The sequence below is a fragment of the Trichechus manatus genome, unplaced genomic scaffold, assembly GCF_000243295.1.
Source record: "Trichechus manatus latirostris isolate Lorelei unplaced genomic scaffold, TriManLat1.0 scaffold00091, whole genome shotgun sequence".
NCBI classification, from domain to species: Eukaryota; Metazoa; Chordata; class Mammalia; order Sirenia; family Trichechidae; genus Trichechus; species Trichechus manatus.
Genome location: NW_004444027.1, coordinates 5,298,242 through 5,325,192, shown reverse-complemented (window position 1 = coordinate 5,325,192; position 26,951 = coordinate 5,298,242). Strand labels below are relative to the sequence as shown.

Here is a 26,951-nt window from a genome sequence, read left to right as displayed (position 1 = left end):
GTGAAAATCAACTTGACAGGGTGGGTTTGGTTTATTCTCACTTAACCTTTTGTTATATGTTGGGTGCTTAATAAGTTTAATTAAATTAGACTGAATTTTAAGATTTCTCGAGTTTAGTTTTATTCTTATTAAGCATGTAGCCCTGTTGGTGCAGTGGTTAAGAGTTTGCCTGCTAACTGAAAGGTCAGCAGTTGGAATCCACCAGAAAACCCTATGGGGCAGTTCTACTCTGTCCTATAGTGTTGCTATGAGTAGGAATAGCCGCAAAGGCAACGAGTGGATTTTTTTTTTTTGGTGGGGGGGGGGTTTGCTTATTAAGCATGCCATCTACTGGTTTCCTGGTGTATCAATCAGTCAGCCTGAATTCCACAATCCAGTAAATTGAAATTTATGTGGAGAAGCATTTGTTTGGCAATTTTCCCACGTCCCTTCACTTTCTGTTGCAGGTGCTATTCTTTCAGTGAACCAGTCGTTAATTCTTTTTCCTCTCGAGCCTTCTTTTACCTGTTGGCCACTCTTAAAACCTGGAAAAGTGGAGATTGCATTTGGGAGCCCCGCGTGACCAGAGCAATATAAATAAACATGCTCAGTAGGAAAGGCTGATTTGGAACGCAAGTGTTGTCTTGATGAGGGCTTTCCGTGTTGCTTGTTTCAGGATCGAATGCATCTTCATCGTGGCATCATGTCGGGGTATTGCAGCCTCTCCTACCGTTTTAGCACTCACACTTTAAAATTTCATCTCTGCCAAATTTTGGAGCCAGCCTTCCTGGATCTGCTGGCCAATCAAGAGACAACACATTGTTGCCTCAGAGACCCCGTATGCCAGCGACAGGGTTTCTAGACTGTGATTGGACTACTGGAAGCTGGAAAGGGTGGAGGCTGGAAGCAGTCTAAGAAAAAGCTGGTCTGCTGCGACTATGGCAACCGCAGCGCTTGAGGCTTGAAGAAGGAGGAAAGCTAAAACAGGTGAGAGCGGTAGGCAGTACTGGAAAAAGATGTAGATTCTCATTGAGACTCCACTCTCGGATTCTCCTGGGCCTCTCGCAACCCTTGTCGATGCTTCAGGGGTTACATTTTGCTCTCCTATTTCAGCTACAGTTAAAGTGCTAGATGCGTCATACTTGGATGAAATTAACAGTCAACAAATAATTATGTCACGCATTAGTTAGCTGTTTGCATTGTATTATAGTTCTTGCTCTATTTTAACTATCTAATTTAAAATGAATTCATATTTAAGTCTAACCATACCCTACCAATTTTCCTGATACTGAGTTTCCCTTTGCTGATGCTACTGCAGTGTACAATGGGTGAGCTGTATGTTAGCAGAGAAACTTAGTCCTATTCTGCTCTGTAAAATTCAAATAAAATGTAATCCTGAATGTAATCCCCGTGCTCAGTTCTAAATGTTGCATTTCACCCAACATTTCCACGAGTTTTAACCCTTAAATCACCTCCCTATTGTATTCATTCATTCGGTTTATTTAACTAGTATTTATTTAACCTATTATGTAATGCTGTGATTAAGATTCAGATGAGCAGCTTCAGAAAACCACATAAGCAAAGATACAGAATCATCAAAGTTTTGTGCCATGTTCACAGAGTGGTCAGGAGTTCAGTGTGTCTTGGCATAGGTGCATGAAGGAAGATGGGGAAGTGAGGCTGAAAAGGTAGGTTGGGGTAAAATCATAGTGGATCTAGACTTCCAGGCAAAAGGGCTTGGGTATTCTGTAGACACTGGAGAGCATATGAAGGTTTTTGAGCTGAAAAGTGATAGGATCAACTGGTTTTAAAAAAAAAAAACAACTCTCTAACAGGACACTGTAAGCTCCATTAAAGTATAGACTCTTGTCTTTGTACCCTAATTCAGGCCTAGTAGGTACTTAATAAATGTCGTTGAAGAATGGTGACAGTGTGACAGATGACTCAGAAAATCAGACTGGAAATGTGTGACCACTGGAACTTTACCACAGGGGCCCATCCCTATTGTTGAATATGGAACTAGAACCACCCATTGGGGGCTAGGGACACAGGCCCTTTCTATATTCAAAGAAAATTTAAGATGAATTTTTAAGGACAGCCATTAAGGGGGAAATAGGTCGTAAAAAAGCAACAGGAAGCCTTCTATGTGGAAGGAGGGAAAGACAACTTGTTTTGTCTTGCTGATGGAGTGGGAGGAATTATTTTTTGTGCATGTTATATAAAAGTTTCTGTCTTTTTAATAGTAGTTTATGGTCTGTACCATAAACGTGTGTGAATGCGTATATGTACACTGCCCATCATCTGGAATGGAGTGAGGAGGAAAAATGTGTAAAACATAGTAGCAAAATACAGGCCAGGACACCCCTGTTTGCGTGCTTTATCAGAGCTGTATTACCAGGAGGGCTGCTTCTCCTGGCCAGGCCCATCTCATGAAAATCAACCTTTCCTCAAGCTGACTTGAAGAAAGCCTACTTCAAGTAATTTCTAGCTCTAAGGAACCAGGAAAAAGAAAACAACCAGCTCAGAGTCTTGGGAAGTCTCCTAGAAAAGCTACTTTGCCCTAATTCAGAAAATGTGCAAATAATCAGTCAGAGAGGATCTTGTTTCCTACACAAACTTGGAAGAGAGAGAGACTTCCTCAGCTTAGAGTGGGAGTTTTTAATCTGGTATTAGCAAAATTTTTTATTCATGTGTATTATTCTAGAGAGAGGATTCATAGCTTTCATTTGTGAGCTTTATGACTCTCAAAAAAAAGATTAAAAACAACTGGTTTGAAGAGAAAAATGGTAAAAACAAACAAAAAACAACAAAAAAGAAGAATATCATTCTTAACTGGGCAGATCTAGACTCTGTGGCCAGGTTTTGTATCTGTAACTTGTCTGCTCACCCACACTTTTATAGCTGCCAGTTAATACCGTAATGAACTAATTTCTTCTGCCTTTTGTAACTTAGCTAAACATATGATGACTCAGATAATTAGCTGTTAGAGAGCAGCTGAGAAGAACCTGAGAGCTGATCTGAACCCCCTTTACTCCCTTAATATGGTACAAATAGTTAAAGCACTTGGCTGCTGCCTGAAAGATTAGAAGTTCAAGTCTACCCAGAGGGGCCTCACAAGAAAGGCCTGGCAATCTACTGCCATTAAAACTCTATGGAGCACAGTTCAACTCTGCACACATGAGGTCGCCATGAGTTGGAATCAACTTGACAGCAGCTGGTTTTATGGTAGGTAACTACAGGAGGGCATTGTCAAGTAGGAGATTCAAGGGTTTCAGATACAGCATTTGGGGAAATCCTGTATCACACCCCAAATAATTGTTTTTTTTTAAAATCGTCCAATATTTTTGGATGTAGAGTAATTTTTGGAGCCTGTAGATCAAGCAGGCAGGCTTGGCCCCTCAGTGACCACCATTACCTTCTTATGGTGAACCCACCTTCAGAAAGGAAGGAACACAGAGGCAGGCAGAAACATTGAGGTTATATGTTGAAACTGCTATGAACCTGCATTTAAAATTTCTCCACCTTAAAGTATTTTGTTATGGCACTCTAAAGGACAGGTTTTGAGGCACTCTGTAAATGATTAAAAGTTCTAAGAAAGGCTGCAGGGAAGTTACCACTTATTGAGGTCACCTATCTGTCAGCCACTCTGCCAGACTCTTTCTCTCTAATACTCACAACAACAGTTTAGGGCATATGTATACATCCTTATTTTACAGATGAAGAAATTGAGACTTGGAATGATTAAATAACTTGCAAAAATTACACAGCTAGTAAGTGTTAGAGCCAAGATTAAAGTTTTGATTGCAAACAACAGAAACAGATATCAGCTAACTTAAGCAAAAGAAGAAATTTAATACAAAAAATATCAGGTGGCTCACAAAATGGACAAGAAAAGACATAAGATTTCTGAGGGGCAAGGTAGCTGGAACAACTTAATAGTCTGTTCAGGGCACCAATGCCATTCTGAATGACCACCTCACCTGTAAAATAAGGATAATCCCTCTTCAGTCCAAGTAATCTAGCTTGGTCTCATGACTACCTCTTGGCTAGGCAAGAAGCAGGCCACCTTGATTAACCAGCCCAGCAGACTAAACAATGGAAAAGTAATTCCTCATGGAAATGAAAATGCTTTAGTCAAAAGAAGGCAGACTGTATACTGTGCAACTAAAAACATCCAATCCCCTCCCCCTCCAATAAACCCAAATCTGTTCATCTCTAAAGCCTTGGCTTTGCCCATTATACCATTCTATTTCTTAAATATGACATCAGGCTGGAACCCTTGTTACTTAGATGTCAGAAAGTTAAGACACGAGAATTACTTAAAATACTTTCGATATGGTCAATATGGTGTGTATGTCCTTAGCTGGCAGTGATTCTGTATTTCCCTCTATGGTCCAATGAAAATGAAATGGAGTTAAAGATAACTAGGTCTGATTCCCACTTCCACCGTTTGTATCTGTATAACCTTGGGCAGGGCATGTAACCTCAGTGAGCCTCTTTTTTTTTTTTTTTTTTTCATTGAAAAATGAGCTAAAACCCACCACCTCACCAGATTGTTATGAACGTTAATCGAGCATAAATATAAAGTGTCTAACATGAAGCAAGGAGCCCTGGTCACACGGTGGTTAAGCATTCAGCTGCTAACCGAAAGGTCAGTGGTTTGAACCCACCAGCCACTCCACAGGAGAAAGATGTGCTCTACTTCCTTAAAGACTTGGAAACCCTATGGGACAGTTCTACTCTGTCCTGTAGGGTCACTCTGAGTTGGAATCAACTTGACAACACACAAAAACAACATATAAAATACTCCCGATAAACGTTTTTTCCCTCCTTCCTCTGTACCTCCTCCCACCCCAAACAGACTAAAAGATTATATGTTAGTACTTTTAGTATTCTGAAGATTATGTAATTGATTTCTTCTGATAGGTGTAGTTTTTCTTTTGGAAGAATATCCAGTTATTTCATGATGGCATTTGCACCACCAAAAAGCATAGATGGTCCCAAAATGCAGACAAAGATGAGTACCTGGACACCCCTAAACCATCAGCTTTTGAATGACCGGGTAAGTGACCAGAGCTATTTTATCAGTTGGATCCATGCTTTAAAGAAAAAAAAGCATTAACATTTTGGTTATCAAAACATGAACAGGAATTGTTTAGGATTGTGTAATGGAATTAAAAGGAGTCCCTGAGTGGTGCAAACGGTTAACATGCTCGGCTGCTAACTGAAAGGTTGTTGGTTAACGTCCCCCCAGAGGTGCCTCTGAAAGAAAGGCCTAATGGCCTTTAGTCTGCTGGGTTGTTCTACTTCCGAAAAATCACCCATTGAAAATGCTAGGGAGAACAGTTCTACTCTAACACACATGGGGTCGCCGTGAGTTAGAATACAACTTGACGACAACTGGTTGGTTAATGGATTAAAAAGCAAAAATAAAGGATTTGTTTAAAAACTTTTATTGAGCCCTTGCTATGCAGGCAAGCCTGGCAATAGACACAGAGTTCCTGCCCAAGAAGAAAATGTCTTAGATTTGTTCTTTCTTCTACTGTCACTCCTCCTTTCTCTTACCCCAGGTGCCTTTTTTCTTCCATCACTGGTTCTCCTCTAGAACTACCAGAAATGAGAGAGGAGAGGGTGGTGTGAGTTGTTCCTTTCAGACAACAGGTGTTTCTTGTGAGAGTTGAGGTCACTGGGTGTGCTGCACATTAACCCAATAAAGTGAATAAATCTCAGCTGAGAACTTGAATTACTCAGGTTATCCTTAGAAGTTTATTTTCTACCTGCATTCTGAGGAAGCACTAGTATAATACATCAAAAGGTTGAAAGGGTGGGAAGCTGAGTATCATGCTGGGGTGTGAGACTGGCCATCCTCTGGGGCATTTCTCTTTCTGCTTCAGTTAGAGACAGACTGTGTCAGAGGGTCTATAAGCTCCTATTATCAATACCTGTATATTAGGACTACACCTAGTTGACAATAAAATACAATTGCCATATGTAAAACTGACCTCATTATCTGCTACAAACCAGCCTTCCCCTGCCCCCACCACGAGAGGTACGACTTTACACCAAGCTGCTCAAGCCAGAAATCTTTCTTCTTCCTGTTGAGCGTGGAATTTGATCTTACCTAATTTACAAGCTAATAAATTAGCTTGTTACTTAGGGAATAGAAGACAATACAATTTCACAGTAAAAGACACATGACTATTAGGGCAGAAACAAAGTACTTTATTATTCATAGCACAGCAGGTAGTATGTGCATCATATTTGCATTGGTTCTCTTTGTCCCCTAAGTCTCACGGGGTGACACAGGGCACAAGTAAATACTGCATACGCAGTGGTTTGCATCACAGCTGAAAGACAATGGGCTTGAGGAATCTACTGCTTTTATAGTAAGCAGTAAGCAAGCCTGCTCTTGGTCCTGAAGGGAGACATAACCTCATTCCTCAAGGTTGCCTTGTAACAAACACAACCCTGAAAAATGGCCCAAGTAAAGAATGATCAAGGCCTTGCATTCCTGACATGCCAAGACATCTAGGAGTGTGAGAGGCCCATGGAGGAGTGTCACCCAATACTTCCGCATTCCCACATCCCGTTTTTTTTCAAGTTCTGTTAGTGTTCCTCCAAGAGCTCTTCGTCCAGGCCCATTTTCTCCATCCACCTCCAGCTCCACATACTTTAGTTCACACCCTTATCACCCTTTGCCTGGAGCACTGTAGTAGCACTCTAACTGGTTTCCCTGCCTCTATCCCTATCAGTCCATCCTGTATTCTGATCTCAGAATAATCTTTGTAAAGTACCAATCTAATTACTTAAGTTTGATAATGGCCCCACTCATAAAAGTAAATTACAAAACCCCCTGCATAGCATTGAGGACCCTTCATGATTTGACCTCAGCCAACCTCAGTTCCAAACCTGCCACTGCTTCCTCTTATCCTACATCCAAGTCAAACTAGTGGTTCCCTGGATGAGCCACACTCTCTCACACCCCATTGCCTTTGCACACGCTCTCGTCATTGCCTCCTGTATAAGATTCAATTCAAATGTTATTTCCTCTGTGAAGCCTCTCCCTGCTTCCTTTTCTTTGCTTCTGTCACTGCTTACTTTCTCCCTCCACTCTATTTGGATTAAGATTTGAGATTCTATCTTTTCTCTCCATATCTCCAGTGTCTGATATGGTTCTTGAAGCATAAGAAATGGAGTCACAGTTCAGCTGTACTCTTCTGTACCTTCTTCATTGATGCAAATCTTCTTGGCCCTACATTTGTTCTTCCTTAGCTTGGAGTTGACCCTTTTCTTTTTGTCTTAGTTAAGGTTCTCTAGGGAAACAGAACTAGTGAGATTGTCTATGTATATATAGAGAGAGAGATTTTAAGGAATTGGCTCATGCAACAGGCTAGTGATTCCTGTGGGCTTGTGTCCCAAGATCCGTAGGTTAGACTGTGGGAAGAGTGAGGGAGTTCTGCCAAAATATCTATCTATAGTATGGAGGCAGAACACACCCTAGGGAAACTCCCTTTTTGCTCTTAAGGCCTTCAGCTGATTGATTAAGGCCCATGCACGTTATGGAAGGTAATCTGCTTTTACTTAAGGCCAACTGATGTAATCACATGTAACTACCTCATAACCACAACTGGACTAGTGTTTCCCCAACAATTAAGTATCAGAGCCTAGCCAAGTTGATGCATAAAGTTAACCATCACACCTCTCTAAACCCAACAGATATTTAACCCCTTTGGCAAAGTTGGATCACCAGTCCTGACTCCCCTTGATCAATACTTTCGTATACCTACTTCTCTGGTGTGAAACATGGGCAATTTTGGCAGAGAAGCAGAGGAGCAAGGTTAGGGATTGGAATAGTGAAAAACGAAAGGGGGAGAAACTAAAAAGGAAAAAGATAAAGGAAATGAGGAAAGCGGGGAGAGAAATAGAAAGGAAAACCAGAAAAACCAAAAGGAAAGGCAGAGAAAGAGATAAATCCAGCCTTTCTCTAGCCGTGAACACCAAACAAGTCTATTGAAAGTTCATTTTATTCAGCTCAACAATTATTTATTGAGCACCTGTTTGCAATGCTCTTAATTCTCCAACAGTTCATATAACAGCTTATCTGGTTTTCCCCCCCAAAACTTCAATGTTTAGTTTTGAAATCTGTTTTCCATAGAATTGTGAAGGTTTTACACATGTGTAAAAAAGTGACTTGAATTGAAATACTTATTTGGTGAATACCTCTATTTTCAGAATTTTTCTTTGAAAACCTAGATAGTTTAATTAATTCAACAGCTGTGGAGAAAAAGTGTTTTAGTAGCCAAAAATTGTCCGATTGCCCGTCACAGGTTGGATTACTAGAAAAGCAGACCGAGACAGAGATTAGCATGCAGGACACTTATTGAGAAGGTCTCTCAGGTTCAGCATTGGAGTAGGGAAGGAAGACATAGGTTTGGGGCAGGGGAGGAAGCTGGGCTGTGATGCAGTCTCAACAAAGGCCTCTGCTGACCCCATAGGGCACTCTGAAGCTGGCATGATCCTACAGGGTTGTCTTACATTGCGGCAAGGGGGCCTGGCCTGTATACTTCCACACTGACCATTCAGTGGATGCAAGCTGCCCCCTGAAAGGCATGACCTTGGGCAAGGCAGCTCTCTCAAGCTGAGGAATGTCTGCCAGAAGCAGTCCTAACAGGTGATGGAACATACCCTTCAGTTCAAAAGGGAAATTGAGGCAGTATATGAGAACAGTCGTTGCATTATCTTATCTTGGTTCTTCAATAGATTCTGTCAGATTTAATGATGATTTTTGGAAGCAATGTTTATCGTTCAGAATTCCCATGTTATATCAAAAAATTACTTTTTGGTTTAGTTAAGTTCTAGTTTGAAATAAAATTATTTTTTTAATGATTGTGTGTATACACACCTAATGATTGTGTGTGTATACACACATATGTATGCGTATAAATGTATAAAAACACACATAGAATCTGTAGAAACATACACTATACTACACCCACTCCTCACTTATCGACATGGTTAGGTTCCAAAGACCAGGTCATTATTCAAAAATCAGCATTATGCGAAACCGGAGGATGACCACATCAGGTAACAAAATGGAGGATGACTGCATCATTAGATACTGCCAGATTACATCATTACCCACCTGCCAACCCACTGCCATTGAGTTGATTCCGACTCATAGTGACCCTATAGGACTGCCCCATAGTGTTTCCAAGGCTGTCAGTCTTTACAGAAGCGGACTGCCACATCTTTCTCCCATGGAGTGGCTGGTGGATTTGAACTGCCGACCCTTTCAACCAGTGCTTTAACCACTGTACCTCCAGGGTTCCTTACATCATTACATAATTGCCAGATTACATAGTTACTTAACTGCCAAACCACTGAGAATCATGTTCCAGCCAAGTTGACACATAATCTTAACCATCACAGCCAGCGTTACTCTCACCTCATACCCTCGTTACTGCCAGATGTACATCGTTAACGTGCAAAATAGTTGGATAGTAGATTTTTTACTATTGCCCTAAATGCTAGTTGTTGGATAACAAGATAGTCGATAAGTGAGGAAAGGGTATATTAATAGTGGTTTCCTGCAAAGGCTGAATGGGCATTGGGGGTTCTGTAAGAAGGAAAAGGTTTTTTTTTTTACTTTGTACAGTGCAATAATATTTCAAATTTTAAAAATTTAAAAAGCAAATATAAATAAAAGCAAACAAATAATAATAACTCTGGGAATTGAAAGCTGTTCAAGTTCAGCTCAGCCAATAATTTGCTGCATGACTCAGTAAGTCACTTAACTTTTCTGGGCTTTACTATTTTGAAAAATGAGTGGGTTGGATCAGATGACCATGAAAGTCCCTTCCAGATCTAACATTCTAACTGTGAAAGAGGATTAAAAATAGATGTCCCAGGATACAGATGACCAGAAGGTATCTGTATAATAATTTCAAAGAGTTTTCTACACTTCCAGTATATTTGCCACCAATGATAAGTTTTTTATTTAAATTTTGTCTTCTATCCTGTAGTAAAATGTGAAATGTATAACTATCTCAGACTAAATTAACAGTTACAGGATTTTGACTTCACAGCAGGCTATAAGCAGAGAGACTGAATGCAAATTTAGATGACTAAAATGTAGCATCATCAGCATAGGCAAATATATCAGATTACAAAATAATTCAGGCATTGTGAATTTTGAGAGGAAGAATGTTTTAAAAGTATGTATTTCTTGGCCATCTCGTGTTTTAATTGAAAGTGATCAACATTTCTTTCAGAATATGGTTCATACGTATAGTACAGTATATGTTAAAAGGGTGTTCTGAGAACAAGCACCAAGTTACCATGAATAAGTCATAATTTAGGAGCCCCTAAATATTGTGTTACTCCTACACTAGAATGATGTCACATGGTGAAATATGTAACTGCAGTATCAACAGTCTTAAAATAACAGCTATAGAATTTTGACTTAACAGCAGGCTCTGAGTAAACTGTGATATAAACAGACTGTAGCAGTCTTCAAGAGAAGAAGATCTATTTTAATATTTCCATTTTGAATGGATATTTTGTTTTCCAGCTCTTTAAGATGAAGAACCTGATTGCAAATTTTGGGGATGAAAACTTTTCCAAACCAGAGAATTTTAAGACTATAAATCTGACTGAGGACCTGGCAATTAAATAATTTGCCAAAATTATATTTCTAGTCAAGGGTAGCAACAAAACTGAGGGCTCCTGACTTCCAGTCTATTTTGTCTTCTACCCCTTCACCACCATCAGTTTCTACTTGCTTCTAGATGCATTCTGGGAAGAACTGGATATGCTTTGACCCTGTTTAGACGTGGTCTTTGATTGACTCTCTCAGGATTATGGTGTTAGCTTGAATGGCACTCCCCATCCTCCCACCCTTATTCTTTTAATACTGCCTTCTTGCTGACCATCCTCTCCCCTTCAAGTCAGTGCCCCTTTGTTTCCAGTGTTCCACACCATCACTGGACACCATGATGGTACCTCCCGACTTTCTTTTGAAAGCTGAATTGTGCTCTTGGAACCTAACCTTATCTTTTTTCCACTGCAGGCCAAAGTTTGGGCAGCAGTCCATTGATAATAAAGGGCTGGAGGTCAGGATAGGGAAGATTCTAGTGAAGAACTAAGTGCAGAGTTGAGCTGAACAGTCTGGAACCAGTGATTTTTTTTTGTTTTAACCTGTAAATATTTTCTCTTTGGGTCTCTGCTTATCTTCTGTAAAAGAAGGGGATTGAACAGAAAGATCTTTAGTATTCCTTTTAACTCTAAAATTCTATGACTTCTAAAGCTTATTTCTGTTCCATCAGCAGATGTTTATTGAGGAACCTGTACTTGCTAGTTCTATGGAGCATATAAGAGAAAGTGATTATAATCCATGCAACGAGATAAAATTAACAAAAACACCCAGAAAGCATTTAAAAAAAAAAAAAACCCACTATACAGGCTATGTGTTGGAACATGAACTATACATGAAATAGGAGTTTGAAGGAGAGAGATCACTGGGCATCAGAAAAGTGGTGGTGCTGATGACTTGTCAATGGATGATTGACAGGATTTGGATAGAGAAAAAAAGTTTAGGTAACTTTGAATCCAGATTTTTGAATCTTCTGCATTCTATAGGTTTTATTCTATATTCATCTATAAATCATGAGTTTATCTGTTGCTTTTTATTTGAAGATCCTTGTAGCCCAGAAATAGGCACCCCGGTGGTGCAATGGTTAAAGCACTCAGCTGCTAACCACAAGGTTGACAGTTCAAACCCACCAGCCACTTCATGGAGAAAGATGTGGCAGTCTGCTTCTGTAAAGATTTCAGCCTTGAAAACCCTATGGGGCAGTTTTACTCTGTCCTGTAGTGCTGCTATGAGTCAGAGTCAACTCGATGGCAGTGGGTTTGGTTTTTTTTGGTAAGTAGCCCAGGTGGCAGTTAATTAATTAGTAAGGGAATTAGCTTTTTAATTCTTCTTCTCAAATGTCCAAAAAGTGTCTATCTGTGATATTTGACATTCCCTGGCCAGGAGAAAAACTGACATTTCACTGCCCCAGAAGTTGTTGTTGAACCAATTATTTCAATCCCCATTTTGTATGTCCTTTGAATTGAGAGTCTAAGAAAGGAAGGAAAGTGTAATCTATTGGAAGCATAAAACCGGCTCCCCATCCTCCTCGACAAAAAGAGAAAAAATAGGCCTGAGCTGCCTCTCCAAGTAGGAACTTTCTTACAATGCTAGAATTTAGGTAATGCCAAGAGGAAGGGAAAAACACCAGTTCTAATTTTGAAAACTAACAGAGTGTGTATGTGCAGAGAAAGGGAGACGGTCACATATGTTCATTATATACTCTCACTTGCTTCGTCTCTCCACTACCCCTCCTCTGCCAAACATTCTCATATTAATCTTCCCATCCTCACTCACTCAATTACACATATGCACTGATGCTCAGAAAAACACCTACACATCAATGTATAAATACACTCACATTTTACTTATATATCCATAAGGATATTCATTCTCCCAACCACATTCAATTCAATTCAACAAACATGAGTACCTGTAATATGCTGTGTACAGTACTCTACACTGGAGATATAAAGATGAATAAAACATGACTTTTGTCCCAAATAGTATATAATAATAAATCTATAAACAGTTGTGAGTCCGAAGGTGCACATATACAAATTTCTAATCCTACCAACATATACCCTGTACATCCACTAATATTTGTACACATTAAAATATAAAAATGGAGCTGCTAGTTCATAAATTTTGCACATTTCCATACCATTGATACTGAAGTGTTTTGGAGGAGATCTCCATTTTTCTTTTTTCTCTTTGTTGTTCGTTTTATCTCCTTTCAAATTCTAAAAATGATTTCTCTTTTCAATTCCATTTTGAAAATTACTTCTCTTAAAAAATTATTCTTCTTCTTTAATACTAATTATTCTACATGGAGAAACTTGGGGATCCCCATGTAGAATATTGGAGATAAGGCGAAAAAACCTTATGCAGGTAAAAAAAATAAGTAAAATATCTTCTTAGAAATGAACTTTGCTTATTTGTACTCAGTTGACACAATAAAAGTACTGAATATTTTTTCACTGATACTTTAATGATGTCTTTCTTGTAATAGGTATTTTGAACCATGATATATGAAATCATCCTATTCATTTTACTTATTGTAGGTGTTTGAAGAAAGAAGAGCCTTACTTGGAAAATGGGTAACAATTTAAAATATACCTATTTATATATTATATTATGTTATCACAGAGCCCAAGAACTCAGCTTGGACTTAAGGTAGTTATCACTCATTTCCTGAGAAGTGTGATTGATGCCTTCTGTATGTATCAGTTAAGGTTTGGTCAGGAAAATAGAAACCATGTAAGTTATTTTAATAGACATAATTTAATAAAAGGAATTGGCTGAGCAGGCATTACAGAATAGAGAAGACAAAAAGGGAAACACTGAGGTAACACAGAAATACAACTGCAGAGGTAGCTACTACCAGCTTTACTGGTACCTTAGGAAATCAGAGGAAGGACCTCGTGGAGCTGAGACCTAGCCCTGTAGGGGACTAGACCTCTGAGAAATAAAGTAGATGGCATCACGGCCAGTTGATTCTGATATAGCTGAGGGAGCATGATGGTTCTGGAAGTATAGGAAAAAAACTAGAAACTGGGATCAACTACTACTGCCTAGATAAAGAGCTAGGGTGACACTAACAGGAACACCAAGCAAACAGCAAGGTGTAAGTCAGTCTCTTATTTCTCTATCCCTTGATTTCCCTCTAGTACCCCCCGCCGCATTGTCAGCATTTAACAGGGGGCTAACTGTCAAAGGAGAAATACAATTTGTAGAGTCCTAACCTTCTCTACTCACAAACTGGAATATAGAAAGATGGGTTTGGATATGAGAGACAGTAGCTTAGTAACAGTCCATCCATTTGGCTACTCAACATTCATATAGACCTTTCTACACATACTTAACCCCCATGCATATGTCAGTTTATCATACTGTGGGGGCTTGTGTGTTGCTGTGATGCTGGAAGCTATGCCACTGGTATTCAAATACCAGCAGGGTTCACCCATGGTAGACAGGTTTCAGCTGAGTTTCCAGACTAGGAAGAAGGACTCAGCAGTCTACTTCTGAAAAGAATTAGCCAGTGAAAACCTTATGAATAGCAGCAGAACATTGATATAGTGCCAGAAGATGAGCTCCTCAGGTTGGAAGGCAGTCAAAATACGACTACGGAAGAGCTGCCTCCTCGAAGTCGACCTTAATGACGTAGATGGAATCAAGCTTTCAGGACCTTCATTTGCCGACGTGGCACGACTCAAAAAGAGAAGAAACAGCTGCAAACATCCATTAATAATCAAAACGTGGAACGTACAAGGTATGAATCTAGGAAAATTGGAAATCATCAAAAATGAAATGGAATGCATAAACATTGATATCCTAGGCATTAGTGAGCTGAAATGGACTGGTATTGGCCGTTTTGAATTGGACAATCATATGGTCTACTATTCTGGGAATGAGAACTTGAAGAGGAATGGCGTTGCATTCATCATCAAAAAGAACATTTCAAGATTTATCCTGAAGTACAACGCTGTCAGTGATAGGATAATATCCATATGCCTACAAGGAAGACCGGTTAATACGACTATTATTCAAATTCATGCACCAACCACTAAGGCTAAAGATGAAGAAATTGAAGATTTTTACGAATTTCTGCAGTCTGATGCAATCAGGATGCATTGATAATTACTGTTGATTGGAATGCAAAAGTTGGAAACAAGAAGGATTGGTAGTTGGAAAATATGGCCTTGGTGATAGAAATGATGCCAGAGATCAGATGATAGAATTTTGCAAAACCAACAACTTCTTCATTGCAGATACGTTTTTTCACCAACTTAAACAGCAACTATATATGTGGACCTCGCCAGATGGACACAGAGGAATCAAATCTTCTACATCTGTGGAAAGAGACAATAGAAAAGCTCAATATCATCAGTCAGAACAAGGCCAGGGGCCGACTACAGAACAGACCATCAATTGCTCATATGCAAGTTCAAGTTGAAGCTGAAGAAAATTAGAACAAGTCCACGAGAGCCAAAGTATGACTTTGAGTATATCCTACCTGAATTTAGAGACCATATCAAGAATAGATTTGACACATTGAATGCTAATGACCAGACAAGTTGTGGAGTGGCATCAAGGACATCATACATGAAGAAAGCAACAAGTCATTAAAAAGACAGGAAAGAAAGAAAAGACCAAAATGGATGTCAGAAGAGACTCTGAAACTTGCTCTTGAATGTCAGCTAGCTAAAGGGAAAGGAAGAAATGATGAAGTAAAAGAGCTAAACAGAAGATTTCAGAGGGCAGCTCAAGAAGAGAAAGTATCATAATGGCATGTGCAAAGACCTGGAGATAGAAAACCAAAAGGGGATAACACGCTTAGCATTTCTCAAGCTGAAAGAACTGAAGAAAAAATTCAAGCCTCGAGTTGCAATATTGAAGGATTCTAGGGGAAAATATTAAACAACACAGGAAGCATCAAAGGAAGATGGAAGGAATACACAGAGTCATTATACAAAAAAGAATTGGTGAACATTCAACCACGTCAGGAGGTAGCATATGATCAGGAACCAATGGTACTGAAGGAAGAAGTCGAAGCTGCACTGAAGGTATTGGCGAAAAACAAGGCTCCAGGAATTGATGGAATACCAGTTGAGATGTTTCAGCAAATGGATGCAGGACTGGAAGTGCTCACTCGTCTATGCCAAGAGATTTGGAAGACAGCTGCCTGGCCAATCGACTGGAAGAGATCCATATTTATGCCTGTTCCCAAGAAAAGTGATCAAACCGAATGTGAAAATTATCGAACAATATTAATATCACACGCCAGTAAAATTTTGCTGAAGATCATTCAAAAGCAGTCGCAGCAGTACATCGACAGGGAACTGCCAGAAATTCAGGCCTGATTCAGAAGAGGACATGGAACCAGGGATATCATTGCTGATGTCAGATGGATCCTGGCTGATAGCAGAGAATACCAGAAAGATTTTTTTTTTTAAATTTAATTTTACTTTTTTAATTTATTTTTTTATTCTACTTTAGGTGAAGCTTTACAGAACAAAATAGTTTCTCACTGAACAGCTGGAGCACATATTGCCCTATGACAGTGGTTAGCAACCCCATTACGTGTCAACATTGTCCTTACTCAACCTTGGGTTCCCTATCACCAGCTTTCCTGTCCTCTTCTGCCTTCTAGTCCTTGTACCTGGACTGCTGTGCCTCATTAGTCCCGTTTTGTTTTATGGGGCTGTCCAATCCCTGGCTGAACAGTGAACCTTGGGAGTGACTTCACCACTGAGCTAAAAGGTGTTCGGGAGCCATACTCTCGGGGTTTCTCCAGTCTCTGTCAGGCCAGTAAATCTGGTATATTTTTGTGTGTTAGAATTTTGTCCTACATCCTTCTCCAGCTCTGTCCAGAACCTTCTGTTGTGATCCCGGTCAGAGCAGTCAGTGGTGATAGCCGGGCACCATCTAGCTGTACTAGACTCGGTCTGGTGGAGGCCTTGGTAGCTGTGGTCCATTAGTCTTTTGGACTAATCTTTTCCTTGTATCCTGTTCTCTTCATTCTCCCTTGCTTCTGAGAGGGTGAGACCAGTGGAGTATCTTAGATGGCTGCTCACAGGCTTTTAAGACCCAAGACGCTACTCACCAAGGTAGAATGTAGAACAATGTCTTTACAAACTATGTTATGGCAATTGAGCTAGATGTTCACCTGTGTTTTATTGACTATGCAAAAGCATTCGACTGTGGATTATAACAAATTATGGATAACATTGCGAAGAACAGGAGTTCCAGAACACTTAATTGTGCTCATGAGGAACCTGTACACAGACTAAGAGTCAGTTTGTTCGAACAGAACAAGGGAATACTGTGTGGTTTAAAGTCAAGAAAGGTGTGTGTCAGGGTTGTATCCTTTCACCATATCTATTCAATCTGTATGCTGAGCAAATAATCTGAGAAGCTAGACTATATGAAGAAGAACAGGGCATCAGGATTGGAGGAAGACTCATTAACAACCTGCGATATGCTTGCTGAAAGTGAAGAGGACTTGAGGGACTTACTGATGAAGGTCAAAGACTACAGCCTTCAGTATGGATTACACCTCAACATAAAGAAAACAAATATCCTCAGAGCTGCACCAGTAAGCAACATCATGATAAATGGAGAAAAGATTCAAATTGTCAAAGATTTCATTTTACTTGGATCCACAACCAACATCCATGGAAGCAACAGTCAAGAAATCAAAAAATGCATTGTATTGGGCAAATCTGCTGCAAAAGACCTCTTTAAAGTGTTGAAAAGCAAAAATGTCACTTTGAAGACTAAGGTGCGCCTGACCCAAGCAGTGGTGTTTTCAGTTGCCTCATATGCATGCAGAAGCTGGACAGTGGATAAGGAAGACCAAAGCAGAATTGACGCCTTCAAATTGTGCTGAAGAATATTGAATATACCATGGACTGCCAAAAGAATGAACAAATCTGTCTTGGAAGAAGTACAACCAGAATGCTCCTTGGAAGCAAGGATGGCTAGACTACATGTCACATACTTTGGATATGTTATCAGGAGAGATCAGTCCCTGGAGGAGGATATCATGCTTGGTAAAGTAGAGGGCCGGCGAAAAAGAGGATGATCCTCAACAAGATGGATTGACACAGTGGCTGCAACAATGGGCTCAAGCATAAACTATTGTGAGGATGACGCAGGACTGGGCAGTGTTTCGTTCTGTTTTCCATTGGGTCGCTATGATTAAGAACCAACTGTACGACACCTAACAAGAACAAGAACACATACTTAAACTCCCATACAAGAACTGTAACAACTTTATACTTTTATCTAACAAGATACAACTATCCTTCATACAAGCAAAGGCTTCTCACCCACAGCTTTCTCATATGATCCCCAAGATGGAGAGAGACAAGTCCCAGTAATTACAGTCCATTTCTGGGTGATAAAGTATTCATCTCTAGGCAATGTTAATTACTCACCAAATTCTTTTACAGTCCCACCTGAATATTCTCTACTGCCTAAGAGAGTTGAAAACATGTTTATGTAAAAACTTGTACACAAATGTTCATAGCACCATTATAATTGTCAAAAAGTATGAACAACCCACTATCCATCAACTGATGAGTGGATAGACAAAACGGGATATAGCCATAGGATGGAATATTATTCAGCCATAAGAAGGAATGAAGTACTGATACGTGCTATGACATGGATGAATCTTGAAAATATTATGCTAAGTGAAAGAAGCCAGATAGAAAGGGCACATATTGTTTGATTCCATTTAAATGCCATATCCATAATAGCCAAATCCATAGAGACAGAAAGTGAGATTAGTGGTTCCCAGAGGGCAGGGGCTGGGGTGAGGTGAGGTGGAGATCAGGGTTGGAGTATGACCATAGCAGGTACAGAGTTTCTTTTTCGGGGGATGGAAATGTTCTGAAATTAGTGGTGGTGATTGTACAACTTCGTAAATATACTAAAAATGACTGAATTGTATGCCATAAAATGCTGAATTTTATGGCATGTAAATTATATCTCAATTTAAAAAAGCAAAGCTGGATTCCTTAAAAAAATACTATACTCACATTTCTCTAACTTTAGAGAGAGACAGGGAGAGAGAGTTGTTGTTAAGAGCCATTAAGTTGGTACCAGCTCATCACTACCCTGTGTACAACAGAATGAAACATTTTCCAGTGCTGTACCATCCTCACAATCATTGCTATGTTTGAGCCTATTGTTGCAGCCACTGTGTCAGTCCATCTCATCGAGGGTCTTCTTCTTTTTCACTGACCCTCTACTTTACCAAGCATGATAACAGCATGTTTTCAAGGGATTAGTTCCTCCTGATAACATGTCCAAAGTACATGAGACCATCATCACCATCCTCATGTCTAAGAAGCATTCTGGCTGTACTTCTTCCTAGACAGATTTGGTCATTCTACTGGCAGTCCATGGTATTTTCAGTATTCTTTGCCAACACCATAATTTAAATTCATCAGTTCTTCTTCATTCTTCCTCATTTATTGTCCAGCTTCTCATGCATATGAGGTGATTGAAAATACCATACCTTTGGTCAGGTGCACCTTAGTCCTCAAAATGACATGTTGGCTTTTTAACACTTTAAAGAGGTCTTTTGCAGCAGATTTGCCCGTACAATATGTCAGTTGATTTCTTGACTGCTGTTTCCATAGGCATTGATTGTGGATCCAAATAAAATGAAGTCCTTGACAACTTCAGTATTTTCTCCCTTTATCATGATGTTGCTTATTGGTCCAGTTGTGAGGATTTTTGTTTTCTTTGTGTTAAGGTGTAATCCATACTGAAGGCTGTAGTCTTTGATCTTCATCAGTATGTGCTTCAAGTCCTCTTTGTTTTCAGCAAGCAAAGTTGTGTCATCTGCATATTGCAGGTTGTTAATGAGTCTTCCTCCAATCCTGATGCCCTGTTCTTCTTCATACAGTCCAGCTTCTCGGATTGTTTGCTCAGCATACAGATTGAACAGGTATGGTGAAAGGCTATACCCCTGACTTACACCTTTCCTGCTGTAAACCACGCAGTATCCCCTTGTTCTGTTTGAACGACTGCCTCTTGGTCTGTGTACACGTTCTGCATGAGCACAATTAAGTGTTCTGGAATTTCCATTCTTCACAATGTTATCCATAATTTGTTATAATCCACACAGTAGAATGCCTTTGCAAAGTTAACAAAACACAAGTAAACATCTTTCTGGTATTCTCTGCTATCAGCCAAAATCTGTCTGAAATCAGCAGCGATATCCCTTGTTCCATGTCCTCTCCTGAATCTGGCTTGAATTTCTGGCAGTTCCCTGTGGATGTACTGCTGCAACCATTTTTTAATTATCTTCAAGAAAATTTTACTTGTATGTGATATTAATGATATTGTTCGATAATTTCCACATTCTGTTGGAGCACCTTTCTTTCTTTGGAATGGGCACAAGTATAGATCTCTTCCAGGCAGTTGGGTAGGTAGCTGTCTTCCAAATATCTTGGCATAGGCAAGTGAGTGCTTCCAGCATTACATCTGTTTGTTGAAACATCTCAATTGGCATTCCGTCAATTCCTGGAGCCTTTCTTTTTTGCCAGTGCCTTCGGTGGAACTTGTACTTCTTCCTTTAATACCATCGGATCTTGATCATATGCTACCTCCTGAAATGGTTGAATGTCAATTTTTTTTTTTTTTTTTGGCACAATGACTCTGTGTATTCCTTCCATCTTCTTTTGATGATTCCTGCATTGTTCAATATTTTGCTAGTACCAAAACCAAAAACCCAAACTGGTTGCCGTCAAGTCAATTCCAGCTTATAGTGACCCAATAGGACAGAGTATAACTGATCCATAGGGTTTCCAAGGAGGATCTGGTGGATTCGAACTGTTGACCTTTTAGTTGGCAGCTGAGCTCTTAACCACTGTGCCACGCAGGCTCTATTTTGTCCATAATTTTTTCCTTCAATATTGCAACTTGAAGCTTGAATTTTTTCTTCAGTTCTTTCATCTTGAGAAATGCCCAGCATGATCTTCCCTTTTGGTTTTCTAACTCCAGGTCTTTGTACATTTCATTATAATACTTAACTCTGTCTCCTCATGCTGCCTTTTGAAATCTTTTGTTCAGCTCTTTCACTTCATCATTTCTTTCATTTGCTGTAGCAACTCTACGTGCAAGAGCAAGTTTCAGAGTCATTTCTGATATTCATTTTGGGCTTTTCTTTTTTCCTGTCTTTTTGATGATCTTTTGCTTTCTTCATGTATGATGTTCTTGATGTTATCTAACAACTCATTTGATCTTCAGTGATTAACATTCAGTGCATCAAATCTATTCTTGAGATGGTCTCCAAATTCAGTTGGGATATACTCAAAGTAACCCTCTGGCTCTCCTGGACTTGTTTTAATTTTCTTGAGCTTCAGCTTGAACTTTCATATGAGCAATTAGATGACTTGCCCCTGGCCCTGTTCTGACTGATGATATTGAGCTTTTCCATAGTCTCTTTCCATAGATGTAGTCTTTTTGATTTCGGCATATTCCATCCGGCGAGGTCCGTGTGTATAGTTGCCACTCATGTTGTTGAAAAAAGGTATTTTCAATAAATAGTCATTGGTCTTGCCAAATTCTATCCTGTGATCTCTGATGTTGTTTCTATCACCAAGACCATACTTATCTTTCTTCTTTGTTTCAAACTTCCGCATTCCAATCACCAGTAATTATCAATGCATCTTGATTGCATATTTGATCAATTTCAGACTGCAGCAGTTGATAAAAATCCTCAGTGTCTTAGACTTTGACATTAGTGGTTGGTGCATAAATTTGAAAAATAGTCGTATTAACTGGTCTTCCTTGTAGGTGTATGGATGTTATCCTGTCACTGACAGCATTATACTTTGGGCTCGTTCTTGAAATGTTCTTTTTGACGGTGAATGTGATGCCATTCCTCTTGAAGTTGTCATTGCCAGTATAGCAGACCATGTGATTGTCCAATTCAGGATGGCCAATACCAGTATTTTAGCTCACTAATGCCTAGGATAATGGGTGTGAAATATTTCTTTCTTAAAGCATGCAGCCAAAGCATTCTTCCTTAAGGGAGCATCTTTACTCTAGAATATAAAGTGATACAGAATGACCTTTCCAACAAGTTAATGAAGTTCGTTTTAAGAATAACATGAAGCACTATTTTTCACCATTCTTTTTCTTCCTTTTTTTTTTTTTAATTGTGCTTTGAGTGAAAGTTTACAGCTTGCAGAGAAAGTTTAGTTTCTTATACAAAAATTTGTACACACATTGTTATGTGACCCTAGTTGCTCTCCCTATAATGTGACTGCACACTCCTCCTTTCCACCCTGGATTTGCTGTGTCCGTTCAACCAGCTCCTGTCCCTTTCTGCCTTCTCGTCTCACCTCCGGACTGGAGCTGCCCACTTAGTCTCATGTATCTACTTGTACTAAGAAGCACACTCTTCACGAGTATCATTTTATGTCTTATAGTCTAGTCTAACTTTTTGTTGGAAGAGTTGGCTTCAGGAATGGTTTTAGTTCTGGGTTAACAGAAAGTCTGGGGACCATGTCTTCCAGGGTTCCTCCAGTCTCAGACCATTAAGTCTGGTCTTTTTACTAGAATTTGAGCTCAGCACCCCACTTTTCTCCTGCTCCATCAGGGACTTTCTGTTGTGTTCCCTGTCAGGGCAGTCATTGGTGGTAGCCAGGCACCATCTAGTTCTTCTGGTCTCAGGCTGATGGAGTCTCTGGTTTATGTGGCCCTTTCTGTCTCTTGGGCTAATATTTTCCTTGTGTCTTTGGTGTTCTTCATTCTCCTTCACTCCAGGTAGGTTGGGACCAATTGATGCATCTTAGATGACCACTTACTAGCTTTTAAGACCTCAGACACCCCTCACCAAAGTGGGATGCAGAACATTTTCTTAATAAACTTCGTGATGCCAGTTGACCTAGATGTCCCGTGAAAGCATGGTCCTCAGACCCCCGCACCTGCTACTGTATCCTTTGAGGTGTTTGGTTGTATTCAGGAAACTTCTTAGCTTTTGGTTTAGTCCAGTTGTGCTGAGTTCCCCTATAGTGTGTGCTGTCCTTCCCTTCACCTAAGATAATTCTTGTCTACTATCTAGTTAGTGAATACCCCTCCCCCTCCATCCCCACCTTCATAACCATCAAAGAATGTTTTCTTCTGTGTTTAAACCTTTCCTTGAGTTCTTATAATAGTGATCTCATACAATATGTCCTTTTGCGACTGACTAATTTCACACAGCATAATGCCTTCCAGATTCCTCCATGTTATGTTTCACGGATTCATCATTGTTCTTTATTGTTGCAGTATTCCATTGCATGAATATACCATAATTTATTTATCCACTCATCTGTTGATGGGCACCTAGATTGTTTCCATCTTTTTTTGCTATTGTGAACAGTGCTACAATGAACATGGGCATGTATATACTATTCATGTGATGACTCTTATTTCTTTAGAATATATTCCAAGGACAATGTTGGAGTAGAGGAATCCAACTGATTTTTGTATGTTTTTATCTTGTATCCTGATACTTTGCTAAAATCTTCTATTAGTTCCAGTAGTGTTCTTGTGGATTCTTTGGGGCTTTCTGTGTATAAGATCATATCATCTGCAAATAGAGATACTTTTACTTCTTCCTTGCCAATTTTGATGCTCATTGTTTCTTTTTCTAGCCTAACCGCTCTGGCTGGGACCTCCAGCACAACATTGAATAAGAGTGGTGATAAAGGACATCTCTCACCATTTTTGTTTTCCTTAGTTGTACACCAAATATTTTCTCTGTTGGCCTACAACTTCTAGTCTAAGGATATTTATTTAGTTATTTTATAAAAACAAAAATTACATACAAAATATCTCTGGAATGATACATAAGAAAACAGGTTTAACATTGGTTTCCTCGAGGGAGGAGAACTGTGTCTGGGACAGGGAGGAAGAAATTCTTTTCACCAAATAGCCTTTTATACCTTTTAATTTTTTAATCACATGAATGTATTACTTATTCAAAATATTCATAAAATGTTATAAAATAAACTAATAGAACTAAAAATTAAGAAACAAAAGAAACCCCAGAACTGTAAAATCTGGTTGAGTTTTCTCATTATTCTACTTACATTTATAAACTAACTTTGCCTGTGTAACAAAAACTTGTAAAGGGACTTCTTTAGAATGACTAGTTTTGCACTATCATTTCACTGAATATTAGTGGGAAGCCATAAATTGATATGACCAGGGCTAATGTTCAGCTGTTACTTCTTGATATGGCTGACCAGCTTCTGTCTGTTTTGATTGGTTGGTAGCACTGTCAGTTGTTAAATGTTTTTAATATCAACCTGAAAAAAATTAAAGGTCTTCAGACTTTGAAAAGTTCTTGCTTATTCTTTTATTTTACCATAACTAATAAAAACGTGTATTTGCAAAGATCACTAATTACCCATCTTTTCCAATAGACTAAACTGTAGGGAGCGGGGATGGTTTCTATTGTGTCCTTATTTTACATTCCTTGATGCTTAGTAGGCAGTTAATAAAATTTTTAAATGAATGAATGATGCTTATTTGCTTTTCTCTTGCCCAACAACAAACGTATTCCTTAAACTTGCTGGATTATATAAAAACCAAACCAAACAAACCTATTGCCGTCTAGTCAATTCCAACTCATAGCAACCCTATAGGACAGAGTTGAACTGCCGACCTTTTGGTTAGCAGGCTTAGCTCTTAACCACTGTGCCACTACTGACCACTAGATCGTATAGTAGTCTACATGAAAAACAAAAGAAAAAAAAAAATCAGTTACCATCTGAGTTATCTAGGGCCACTGTAACAAATAGCATGAGTGGATGGCTTTAACAAAGAGAAATTTATTCTTCCACAGTTGAGGAGGCTAGAAGTTTGAATTCAGTGTGCCAGCTCCAGGAGTTTTTCTCTTGTCAGCTCTGGGGAAAGGTCCTTGTCATCAGTCTTTCCCAGGTCTGTGAGCTTCTCAGTGCAGGGATCCTGGGTCCAAAAGACTGGCCCTCCCGGCTCTTCTTGCTTGATGGTAGTAAGGTCTCCTTGTCTCTCTGATCTCTTCTCTCTTTTATATTTCAAAAGAGATTGACTCAAGATACAACCTAATCTTGTAGATTGAGTCCTGCCTCATTAACATAACTGACTCTAATCCTGCCTCATTAACATCATAGAGGTAGGATTTACAACACATAGGAAAATCACATCAGATGACAAAATGGTGGACAGTCAGTCACACAATACTGGGAAGCGTGGCCTAGCCACATTTTTACGGGACACAATTCAATCCATAACCCTGTCGAGTCAATTCTGACTCTTGTAGACACCATGTGTTTCAGAGTAGAACTGTGTGCCGTAGGGTTTTCGATGGCTGTGAACTCTTGGAAGTAGATTGCCAGGACTTTCTTTCAGTGCGCCTCTGGGTGGATTCAAACTGCCAGCTTTTCAGTTAGCACACAAGTGCTTAACCATTTGTGCTACCTGGGGACTCCTTATAGTCTGTATATCCCCACAAAAATCACATGATTTAGGTTTGAAGAGGATATTTCCAATTTATTCCTGTTTTCTCCATTTTAGTTTTTAGGGTTTTTGTTTTTTTGATGGACAAGAGATTGATAACATAAGAAATACATTTTCCAAAAAGAAAAAAGGCAGATAGCGGAGCTTTATTTTATTATTACTGTTTTTTTTACTTAGCATTATATGGCATTTTCAGTGCAGGGATCAAGTATTAGTTTTAAAGCTCAGTCCACTATTAGAAGTACAATCATTTTTTTTTTAATGGTATTTTAGATAAAGGTTTACAGAGCAAATTAGTTTATCATTAAACAATTAATACACATAATGTTTTGTGACATTGGTTGCCAAACCACGACATGTCAACACTCTCCCCTTCTCGATCTTGAGGTCCCTATTACCAGCTTTCCTCTCCCCCTCCTGCCATCTCGTCCTTGCCCCTGAGCTGGTGTGTGCATTTAGTCTTGTTTTGTTTTGTGGGCCTGTCAGTCTTTGGCTGAAGGGTGAGCCTCAGAAGTGACTTCATTTCTGAGCTAAAAGGGTGTCCGAGGGCCATACTCTCGGGGTTTCTCCAGTCTCTGTCAGACCAGTACGTTTGGTCTTTTTTTGTGTGTGGCTTAGAATTTTGTTCTACATTTTTCTCCAACTCTGTCCGGGACCCTCTGTTGTCATTCCTGTCAGAGCAGTCGGTGGTGGTAGCCGAGCACCATCTGGTTGTGCTGGACTCAGTCTGGTGGAAGCTGTGGTGTTTGTGGTCCATTAGTCATTTGGACTAATCTTTGCCTTGTGTCTTTGGTTTTCTTCATTCTCTCTTGCTCCAGACAGGGTGAGACCAGTAGAGTGTCTTAGATGGCCACTTACAAGCTTTTAAGACCCCAGATGCTACTCTTCAAAGTAGGATGTGGAACATTGTCTTCATAAGCTATGTTATGCCAGTTGAGCTAGATATTCCCCAAGACCATGGTCCCCAGCCCTCAGCCAAGTAACTCAGTCCCTCATGGGGTTTGGATGTGTCTATGAAGCTTCCATGACCTTGCCTTGGTCAAGTTGTGCTAGCTTCCCCAGTATTGTGTACTGTCTTACCCTTCACCAAAGTTACCACTTATCTATTGTCTAGTTAGTGTTTTTCCCTCCCCACCCCTCCCCTCCCTTGTAACCATCAAAGATTGTTTTTTTTTTTGTGTCTAAACCTTTTCATGGGCTTTTATAATAGTGATCTCATACAATATTTGTCCTTTTGCGATCAACTTATTTCACTCAACAAAATGTCCTCCGGATTCATCCATGTTGTGAGCTGTTTCATTGATTCATCATTCTTCTATATTATTATGTAGTATTATCCATTCATCTATTGATGGGCACTTAGGTTGTTTCTGTCTTTCTGCTATTATGAATAATGCTGCAGTGAACATGGGTGTGCATTTGTCTGTTCGTATGATGGATCTTATTTCTCTAGAATATATTCCTAGGAGTGGAATTGCTGGATCATATGGTATTTCTATTTCTAGCTTTTTAAGGAAGTGCTGCAATGTTGTTTTCCCATTTAATGGACTTCGGGCCTTTGTCAAAGATCAGGTGACTGTAGGTGGATGAATTTACATCTGGGTTCTCAATTTTTTTCCATTGGTCAATGTGTCTGTCATTGTACCAGTACCAGGATGTTTGAAATACCGTAGCTGCATAGTAGGTTCTGAGGTCACGTAGTGTAAGTCCTCCTACTTTCTTCTTCTTCTTCAGTAGTACTTTACTTATCCAGGGCCTCTTCCCTTTCCATATAAAGTTAATGATTAGTTTTTCTATCTCATTAAAGAATGCTGTTGGTATTTGGATC

The 26,951-nt window shown here is 39.5% G+C and overlaps 1 protein-coding gene across 1 annotated transcript in view; it reads left to right on the top strand.

Moving 5' to 3' along the window:
• Nucleotides 1–468: 468 nt before the first annotated feature.
• FBXO16 (F-box protein 16) overlaps nt 469–26,951 on the top strand; it is a 108,869-nt gene continuing 82,386 nt past the window's right edge. Inside the window, exons 1-3 of the mRNA XM_004382222.2 lie at nt 469–966; nt 4,906–5,041; nt 13,174–13,209. Of these exons, the coding sequence (XP_004382279.1) occupies nt 4,943–5,041; nt 13,174–13,209 (135 nt within the window). The 5' untranslated portion in view covers nt 469–966; nt 4,906–4,942. The remainder of the gene's footprint in view (nt 967–4,905; nt 5,042–13,173; nt 13,210–26,951) is intronic.